Genomic DNA, 9858 nt, shown 5'->3' with positions numbered 1-9858 from the left:
TCACCCAAGTGAAGAAGGACTGAGAAGCAGAACAGGCGACCAGGCCCACATCACCAGTGAGCAAGCTGGAGGTCCAGAGAAAGCAGGCAACCAACCCTACAGGGCTAGCTGTCCCCTGGCCCCCTACAAAGCTGGGATGGTGTCTGGGGGGACCTGGAGTCACCAGGGAGATCGGCAATCTGGGCCTTGGGTGTGTTGGGGGTCAACCCCTTCCGTCAGCACAGTTTGGGGTGGGGTGGGTGGGTACCTGATGGATGGAGACCAAGGAGTGATGCTGTGAAGGATGGGGACACACAGCCCCTGGGGACGAGAAGGAGAGAAAGAAGAGGAACAAATACCGAGGGGGAAAGGAAGTGGGAGTGTCAGAGAAAGACCGAAAGGCACAGAGATCCCAGGATGAACACACACACAGAACAAGATCAGGAAATTGCAGAGTCAAAAGAATTTTCAGGAGCAACGATTTTTGGCTTCCTGTTTCAAAACACGTGTTCTTGGAAGCCTTCAGGAACAGGTGAGTAATTTCAGTTCCTTCTTTTGCTAAAATGGAAGCTTCCAGACTCTGGCTTAGCAAAGGGAGAGTATCCCCAGACTCCTTGACCCGGGTGACCTCTGAGCTTTACTCCTTCACTCCATGGTCTGCAAGGCAATGGAGATAAGACTTAAGTCATCACCGTCAAGGTGAGAGCTGGGTTCAGCCCCCAGTTTGACTCTGGGGAACCCCAACTTCCTTTAATTTCTGGCTACATAGTCTTGACATACTTTTCATTTCTTTAAGGCATTTGAGAAGATTATTAAGATGTTGTATTAAAGCAGTTTCAGGTTTTTAGAAATATTGTATTTTAAGGTGGAGTGTAACTCCATAGACTTAGTCTGCCATTTTGACAGAAAATCTAGGATATTTATTGTTTACTTATCAAGAACTCCAGGAAGAGGTGGTCCTGGGGTTGGTTTAGCAACACAGGGACCTCCTATGGGTCCTAGACCTCGTGCCTTTCCACCCCAGTCATTTCTGCTGTTGCCTTCAAGCTCGTTGCCTCATGGCTGCAATGTGGTTGCTGCAGCTCGATCTATCACACCATCATGCTACAGTTGCCAGTGAAGGACAGGAGTAAAGGGGGCAAAGGTCTCATGAGACCCTCCATTATTAAGGGGGACATATGATTCCCAGATACAGTGGTATATTCTGCTTTCAGCATCATTGGTCAAACCTGGTCATGAACCCCACTCCAGACAAATTACTGCAAACGGGATTGCTAGATCGCCTTAACCCCAACTTTATTCCCTTCCCCCGCCCAGCCCCAAGCTTAGAACAGCCACTCCAGCAGCTCTAGGTTCCTGTTAGTAAGGAAACTAGAGAGCGGTGACTGCTGTTGTGTCGCCATCAACGTCTGCAACAGCACACCTCAGAAAAGCCGCTCTCCCCTGCCGTCAGAGCCGGGGACGCGAGAATGTGTGGCGGGGTCGCGTCCTGCTGGGCTCCATGGTGCATACGCCTGTTCCCCACCCCGGTTCTCCTCCTTATTTCAGCACGCGACTGCATGCCCCTTGTGACCCCAGGCCTGAGGCCTGTCTCCTGACCGTCCACCCCTCTAGGATTTTACACGTGCTCAGGGACACCCTGCCTTTCCCTGGCTCCAACGGCATTGGGGGAAGATGGGAAGAGAACACACGCTAGCAGGATGTTTTTTAAAGTTCTCAACACCTGAGAATTTCACAAATACCATCCTATTAAGACTTGGAGGAGGGCTTCAGGTTTCCCGTTTTGGTCTGAGGAAATGCAGGTGTAAAACCGTCTTGCCCGAGGTCAGGTGGGTTCTGTGTTATAAGTCAGTTTGTGCTCTGGCTTATCCCAGATGTTGACAACCGGGTTACAACCTCGGGCGTGCATCTGGGGCTGAGCTCAGCCTCATCCGAGCATCTTTTGGAAGCCAAGTTCCTCAGTCCATCTCATTCGTTCAAAGAGGGGGAAGGATAGGAGAGAAGTCTCCCCTTTGTGGGAGGCTCCTGCTGATGTCGAAACCCCATGATGTGCCCCAGCTGACATCCTGTCTATTATTAGCTGCGGGCTCTGTCCTCTCCCCTGCCAGCTCCAGACGGTGCAGGCTGTAGGGGGCTGGGCATGTCTCCCCATTTGACCACCTTCCTGGCCCTTGGTGAGTCCTGGAACAGAGGCAAAGGGTTTGAGGGACAGAGGGGGTGGGTGGGAGACTTGGGGAGGGGGCCCGCTTCCCCTCTGGGTCCTGACTCCAGTCCAGAAGAGTCCGGGATGCTGGGAGAGCCATGAAGATCAGCACCCTCAGCTCTTGCTCCAGACCTAGGTCAGACCGTGCAAGTTCAGTCCTAGAAACGGGCTCCTGGGTACGGGGATGAATTCAGACTCCAGAGGGGCTGGGGGAGAGAAGCACTTGTTTGGAAGAGGGGACGGCGAGGGTGGGGGGCTTGTCTTGGGATTATTACAGAGTAAGAAGGACTGGAACACCCCCCTGAGGATAGGCCCGCATCCGTCTCACCAGACCCTCTCTTCCAGCGCTCTGCCTGAGCCAAGCGCTCCACGCACAGCACGGTGAGTCCCCTCCCCATCCCCTCCGCACCCCACAGCCAGCTCTGGAGGGAGGGGTGCTGACCCTGGCAGGGCCTGGGAGGAACCCTTGAAATGAACCCCAAATTGCAAATAATCCCAAGTGCATGACCCTCCCAGGTTTCCCCAAATTGTCCACCTGCGCTCCCAACAGCCCCCTGGACAATTTGATCCCTGCAGGAACGGGCTGAGCCCAAGGCTCTTCCACACAAGCCCAGACCCTCCCCAGCATCCCCTGAGCAGAGAACATGACAGTCGCCAAGGGCAGCGTCCCAGACACCACCCTTGATTCCAGCTTCTTCACCCTCCACACACAGCACATCACCTAGTGACGTAATTTTAAATGATAATTTTTTAAATTTCACTTATATTTTAGAAGTTTGTTTTTTCATGTATATATCTTTTTAATTTTCAGGCAAAATAATAGCTTTTTGGAGCCCTTTCATCATTTCCGTTCAGATCAAATGAGACCCATGCGCCGCTCTTTGGTCCGGGTCTCTCCTGTGCTCACACTGGGTCGGTCACTCCCCTCCAGATACCTCAGCCCTCCTTTCTTACACAGCGTTTCCCCCTCAACTCTGGACCTCTTCGCACACTGACTTCCCTGCTCAGCATGGGTGATTCAGCCCAGACCCTCTGCTCTCAGCCCAGATTCCTCTTCCCCGCGCCCACCAACCTCCCCGATGAGCCTGAGCCCTAGTTGGGCTCTGCCGTGAGCCTGAGGCAGATGGGGGTTTCCAAGATCCTTCAAAACAAGGAAATAGAGATAAGGCTGAGATGCGGGAGAAAGTCCAGAGTGAACCCAGAGATGGGCTCCCCAGGGAAGACTGCACTGTAGACAGGAATCCTCCTCGACTGAGGTCTGTGGGACCAGCTGCTGGCGCTCCATGACACCCCCCCCCCACACTGGACCTCCCCTGGGGCTTTGCAGACGGCCCCCTCTGCCTCCCCTCTCCGGGCTAGCCGGGCCAGAGTCATTCCTACAACTCCTCACCCTCACCCACTGTTTCTGTCCCAGCCCCCCTGTCCCCCCAGAAGGTGGTCATAGGCAGGGACGGAGTCACCCTCTGCAGCAGACATGTCTGGGCCCCCGGCCTCCTCTGTCATCTCCCCATGTCACCCTGAGAAAAGCTCAGGAAGTGACCGAGTCTCGGAGTCCTAAGTCGAGGGGGAGAAACACTGCAGTGAGGAGAACCACACCCACCTAGAACAGGCCTGGCAGGGGTGGGGTCTCTTGGGGGAGGACGGAAGCATCTAAAGGACGGGAGGTAACCACAGCACATTTGCCTGAAACCAAATGGAGTATCTAACACGGGTGAATTGTGTGGTGTGATGACTTCCTAAGAACAGACCCTGAGAGCCCGCTCTGCTTCCCTCTTAGGGGTCCTGCCCAGACCCTCCATCCAGGCAGAACCGGGCCCTGTGATCCCCTGGGGGCAGCCTGTGAACATCGTGTGCCAGGGACCCACTGTGTTTGCCACATTCCGCCTGGAGAAGAAGGGAACAAGCTCATATAAAGATGAGAAGAACCCAGGGCAGGAGACGCAGGCCAGGTTCACCATCGCTGAGGCGGATGAAGACACTGCCGGGCTCTATCACTGCCGCTATCATACCTCTGCCGGCTGGTCTGAACCCAGTGAGGACCTGAAGCTGGAGGTGACAGGTGAGGACGCCTCTGCTGGGTCCCCAGGTGTCTCTGGGACGGGGTGATGGCCACATGCAGTCCTCTGACAGATGCTCAGGGTTCCGGGGGACACTCCAGGTACAGAGGGGCCAGGCTGAGTGGGGCATACCCCGGGGCCCCCCACGGAGCTTTGGTCCTTCTGCCCTGGTCACAGAGACACCCCACCCCCACACACACACCTACTCCTCAGCTGGTGAGTAACAGACCTCAGCCTGGGGACGTTGCTGGAGGGCTCTGTGCTGGGGATCCGGCTCCAGGCCCAGCTGCCTGCCTTCGGTTTGGATTAGGGACTGGTAAGACCACAGTGAGGGGCTACCACGGCAGGGTGGGGGGGGGGGCACAAGGACATTGTCTGATGCTATGAAAACAAAGCTAGCTGCCACTGAATGTGGGAGGCACTGCTCTGACCTTGCCCCCCTCCCCACTCCTTTAATGTGCAAAGGGATGCAAGTTTCATGCCCAAAGGCACAAGGCTGTGGAAGCAGCCCAAGGTAGGGAGGGGCAAGACTCAGGTTGTGCGCCCGCCCCCCCCCCCCCCCCCCCACCGTGGGCAGGGTCCTGCTCTTGGCAGCTCTGCAAGGGACAGAGGGACAGCAAGACTGACAGCTCATGTTCCAAACTCAGACACTCGGGAGAGAATGGGGCTCCTGATGGTTATGTCCCAATGGTGGCCTTGGGTCACCTAGAGGAAGAGGCCCCTGTGGGAGAATCCTGAACCCGCTGGGTGGGGGGCGCACAGGGATGCCTCCTCCCCCGTCTCTTGCTGTGAAGACTGAAGTTCAGAGGAGAAGCCCCTCCGCCTTCCTGCCGGGTCAGGGTGGAGATTCTAACCCTGCTCCAAGCTCTGCACCGGCGGTGAATCACCAAAACCGTGGGCGCCCCAGTTTCATCATGGGCAACAGGGGCGATAAGTGTCCTGACCACGGGGCGGGGTTTCAGGGAAGCCGGAGTGGTTTACACAGTCACTGCGCTCAGGGTCCCTACCTGCTGAGTGCCACAGCCTGAAGAAGTGCTGGTCTTGCCAACACTGACCCTTTCTTCTCACCTTATCTTCGTATGCTCGAGACACCCGCCTGCCAAGCGCGGGATGCACGCGGGGAATGAAGACAGAGGGTCCTTGTGCATCCAAACGTCAAAGGGAAAATTAGTCAGAATGAGGAATAGAAATGCTCATATATATTTGTATGTATTTAAATAGAATGTATTTATATGTAAACATTAACTTATAAAATTTCAGATTTATGATTTAAATATATTAGAATGTATGCTTACATTATATAGTAAATACACAGTAATAGTATTAACATAGTAAATATATCTATATGTTATTACATGTGACTATAGTGTACAGTATTATATATTACATAATATGACACATTATATTATGTGTCACATATTGCTATAATTTACATATGTAAATTCATACCTTATAATAGTGAATATAGGGGCGCCTGGGTGGCTCAGTGGGTTAAGCCGCTGCCTTCGGCTCAGGTCATGATCTCGGAGTCCTGGGATCGAGCCCCGCATCGGGCTCTCTGCTCTCTAGGGGAGCCTGCTTCCTCCTCTCTCTCTCTCTCTCTGCCTGCCTCTCTGCCTCTTGTGATCTCTCTCTGTCAAATAAATAAATAAAATCTTAAAAAAAAAATAATAGTGAATATATATAACAGAGACACAATTGAGATACACAGCTTATGCATTACAAGTAATTTTATGCATCATTAAAATTATGTATGTAAATTAAATTATACCTACATAAGTTAAAACACAGAACTTAAAAATGTATATTTATATGTATTATATATTACAGTGGGTGGGGTCCTGCATCATGGAGCAAAGACAAGGTGTTGAGGGAGGGAAGTTCCAGGAGGTGAAGTTTTCTGCCTTTCTTAAAGAACACTGGGACTCAGCCTCCCCGGGGCGGCGGGAGGGAGGTGCGCCGGCTGGAAGAGGCGCCATGGGGGCTCGACCCTGTGAGCGGAGGAGCCCAAAAGGACTCAGTCTGACCACACGTGAAATGGGCGCGCGGGGCATGCGCGGAGCCCCAGGCCGAGCTGGTGCTGGAATGACGGGCTTCAGCCGTGGGGCTTCAGGCCTCCGGAGGACGTGGAGTCTCAGCTTCTGCGCTCACAGAAGGGGAGGTTCACCCCCCTCGGGGGCTGCTGAGAAAGACCGAAGGCATCTCCAAAGGGGATTTTTGCGCGTGGGCTGGGAATCGGGAAGCAGGTGAGCAAGGGGAGAGTGGAGGGCAGCGCTGTCCCGCAGAGCCTCCTGCAGGAAGGGCTGGCTGTGGATCTGCCTCGTCTGGCTCCAGGTCATTAGCCGGGTGTGGCCACTGAGCCCAGGAGAGGTGGCCCGTGCGGCTGACGATCTGACTTTGAAATGTATTTGACTTGCATTTCAGTGGAAATCGCCCGGTGAGGTTAGCGTACTGGACACCAGGCTAGAGCATCTCCATTCTCTGGGAAAGTTCCGTGGGTCTGTTAGAGAAGCCCCCCTTCGTGGGGCAGGGGGTGGTGGGGTGGAGTCAGGAAGACTCAGCCTTCTCTGTCCAGCTCAGGCCGCTGATGGTGCTCTCAATTCCTCCCTCCTAGAAGACCCACAGATGCAGGAGGACGACAGTAGCAGTCCAGGTGAGTGAGGGGCACAGAGGACCCGGCTGTGCTTCTTGGGGAAGGGGGGAAGACTGGGCTATGGGGCTGGTCCCATTCCAGCTCTGCCAGTGCCCTGTGGACAGCAGACTTCAGCTCTCAGGACCCTGGTTTTGGAGTAACGCTTTCCCATGTCACAGGACTGTTACGCGTTCCAGAGATCTTCTACCTAGGTGTGTGCGTGACCAGCACCCAGCATATACACAGTATGCAGTAGGTGGCCAATAAATGCATACCCCTGACAGTCTGCTTCCATCGTCCCTGTTCCCCCAGGTCTGTCGACAGAGCATGATTTTATCCTCACTGGGGTCTCCGTGGCCTTGTTCCTTTGTGTCCTCCTCCTGGCCCTCATCTTCCTCTATTGTTGGCACCAGAAAAAACACAGTAGGTCTCAGGGAGGGGCGGGGTGCTGGGAAGGAGGCTTCTCTTCTTAATCCTCACCCCTGACTGTCCTCAGGGGCCCCCGGCTGCGAAGGTGAGGAGCAGAGGCCCCAGGAGAGGTGAGGTTCCTGAGACTAACCCCGGGCCCCTCCCAGTCCTCGTATTCAGGGGGTGGGGACCCCTGTGCTCACGGTTCTTTCTTCTCAGGGTCAGCCCAGCCGTTGACATGCTAGAGAGGACACCAGGTAAAAGGAGGGACTGGCCAGGGAGAGGGGAACATTTGGGAACATTCTAGTATGTTCCCAATGGAGTGCAAGGTCGAAACCTGAGGCTATGAGTTTTCAGGCAAATTTGCCTCCCAAGACCCACCCCAGAGACCTGACCCTTTGTCCCGCCCCCTCCAGATCTGGCCACAGTTGACAGACTTTCTGAAAAGGACGGGGAAATGTGTGCTCCGGTAAGTCCTTGAGCCCATCACCCATTGCTCCTAACCAACGCGGCCTCGGGAAGGGATCTCCGGTTCTTTGCTCGGCGGTTTGGAAGCAGATCAGTGGGGTGGTTCTGGCTCAGGGACTTTTGGGAGGTGGCTGTGGAGATGTGGACCACTTCTAGGATGCCACCCGCCCCCCACGACGTGGCAGGACCCTCAGTCCCTCCCGGGCTTCTCCATGGCAGCTGGCCTCCCCCAGAGGGTGGCTGCAGAGAGGGAGGGCCAGAAGCCACATTCTCTCCCGACCATGCCCTCATTCTGCCGTAGTGTACCAGTCACCCAGGCCAGCCCTGATGCTAGGTGGCAGGGAACGACACAGTGGTGATTCCAGAAGGTGGGATCACAGGGGCCACCTGGAGGTCGGCTGCTAGCCTCCCCTTCCCACACTCCCCTACCTTGTCTTCAGCCTAACCCACCTGGGTCTCTCTCTCTCAGACCCCGACAGCAGGAGGCCCCCCGGACGTGACCTATGCTCAGCTGGACCAGCGCATCCTCGCACAGAGGACAGCCCGAGCCGCACCCCCACGGTCCATGGAGCCCACGGCTGACTTCAGCACATATGCAGCCCTCTCCAGACGCTGACTCCAGGCCCAGCTGGCCTCTGCCCCTTGACACACAGGAAGCCATTCCCACAGAAGCGTGGATTGGCCATTTGGAGGGCCTCCGAATGGGGTCATCCCTTCCCGGAAAGCCACACAGTCAGATTTCCTGGAAGCAAGCGCTGGAGTCATGAGGCCCCCAGTCAACATCTAGGAGACTTGGGAGCCATGTGGTCCCCCTGAAAATCAGCTAGATCCCTGAGAGAACGTGTAGCACTTACTTCCAAAGACCCAGCTACAGACTCCTGGCTGTTTCCAGAGACCCAGGTATAGTCACTTGACTGTTTCCAGAGACCCGCTATGGTCCCACAGTCACGCAGATGGATTCCAGATGTGTCCTGTGCATCCCTAACTGCCCCCAGAAGCTCTGTTTAAATTGTCCACTCTGCTGACTCTAAAGACCTTCCAGAATTCTGAAGCTGACCTTGAACCTATACTTAGGAAGCAGATAGCCGAGACCCTGTGTTCTGGATTATGCTTCTCTTTGTTCATCAATAAAAGTTCTTACAGGCCGTCCCTGCAGCAGCCCTGCGCAGGGAGGTTGGTCCTGGTCTCTGCTCGAAGCTCAGAGCAGGAAAAAAGACAAAGGATGCATCAGTGTCCTCTGAACTGAGTGTCCCAGGGAGGTGTGAGGCCGCTGCTGAGGGGACGCGTGCCTGAGCAAATGTGCAGATGATACAGCCCTACACTCCACACACGCACGCACACACACGCGTCCACAAATATGTCCACGCACACACGCTAATGGACATACATACGGACCCTGTGAGGGAACTGGTGAGGCGTAACTGCGCAGAGAGGACCCCTGAGGCCTTCAGCCCGCGCCATGGAACATGGCAGCTCTCCGTTTCCTGTCCCCGCTCCAGGCCCGTCCACACTGGACGCTATGCCTTCTTCAAACACAACAGCACTGTCCAGCTCTAAGACCTTGTCCTTCATGTGACCTTCACTCCCTCGCCCAGCTAACGCCCTTCAAGTTTGGGTTTGGACGTCATTCTTCCTAACAGGGTTGCAACAGCTCCTCCGTGTGAAGTGAGGGTATCGGCCTCCCACGGCTGCTGCAACAGATCACTATACTCTCGGTGGCTTTGGACAACACAATTTATTATCTTACATTCTGTGTGTCTGAAGTCTGAAATCGGTTTCTCTGGGCCTAAAATCAAGGTGTCCACACAGCCATGTTCCTTCTGGAGGCGCAAGGGGAGAATCCATTTGGTGACCTTTTCCAGCTTCCAGAGTCTCCTGCCTCCCTTGGTCCGTGGCCCCTTCCTCCATCCTCCGGGAGCTCTGTGGCATCTTTAATTCCTGCTCTGGTTAGGACTCCTGCTTCTGCGATGCCTCCTTCCCCTTCCTCTGACCCCCTTGCCTCCCTCTCATAAAGACCCTCGTGCTCACATTGGGACCACCGGACAATCCGGGAGCATCTCTGCTCTCCAAATCCTGAAGTCGCTGACACCAGTAAGGAACCTGTTTGCCAC

The 9858-nt window shown here is 54.9% G+C and overlaps 1 protein-coding gene across 4 annotated transcripts; it reads left to right on the top strand.

The window, feature by feature from the left end:
* Positions 1-219: 219 nt before the first annotated feature.
* On the top strand, positions 220-9583 carry LOC111140057 (leukocyte-associated immunoglobulin-like receptor 1). 4 transcript variants are annotated; one of them, XM_022492440.1, is made up of 9 exons: positions 220-511; positions 2528-2563; positions 3960-4241; positions 6854-6892; positions 7184-7294; positions 7368-7410; positions 7499-7536; positions 7696-7748; positions 8217-9583. In XM_022492440.1, exons 1-9 carry the CDS (start codon positions 397-399, stop codon positions 8361-8363), a joined length of 864 nt encoding a protein of 287 aa, XP_022348148.1. In that variant the 5' UTR covers positions 220-396; the 3' UTR covers positions 8364-9583. The 4 variants fall into 4 exon arrangements, with proteins under 4 accessions (XP_022348148.1, XP_022348145.1, XP_022348147.1 ...); XM_022492438.1 differs by having other exon boundaries at positions 445-2153; XM_022492437.1 differs by lacking the exon at positions 2528-2563 and having other exon boundaries at positions 245-511.
* The last annotated feature ends 275 nt before the right edge of the window (positions 9584-9858 follow it).

Source organism: Enhydra lutris, unplaced genomic scaffold (assembly GCF_002288905.1).
Source record: "Enhydra lutris kenyoni isolate GAN:26980312 unplaced genomic scaffold, ASM228890v2 scaffoldscaffold147, whole genome shotgun sequence".
NCBI classification, from domain to species: Eukaryota; Metazoa; Chordata; class Mammalia; order Carnivora; family Mustelidae; genus Enhydra; species Enhydra lutris.
Note: the sequence above shows the minus strand (reverse complement) of the source record. Positions and strands in the feature narration are given on the sequence as shown.

Bases quoted from the DNA above. Each gene is read 5' to 3' on its own strand.
- LOC111140057 (XM_022492440.1), top strand. From the start codon at position 397: ATGAACACACACACAGAACAAGATCAGGAAATTGCAGAGTCAAAAGAA. The intron at 4,242-6,853 runs GTGAGGACGCCT...CCTCCCTCCTAG, and splicing joins CCTGAAGCTGGAGGTGACAG to AAGACCCACAGATGCAGGAG. The intron at 6,893-7,183 runs GTGAGTGAGGGG...CTGTTCCCCCAG, and splicing joins GGACGACAGTAGCAGTCCAG to GTCTGTCGACAGAGCATGAT.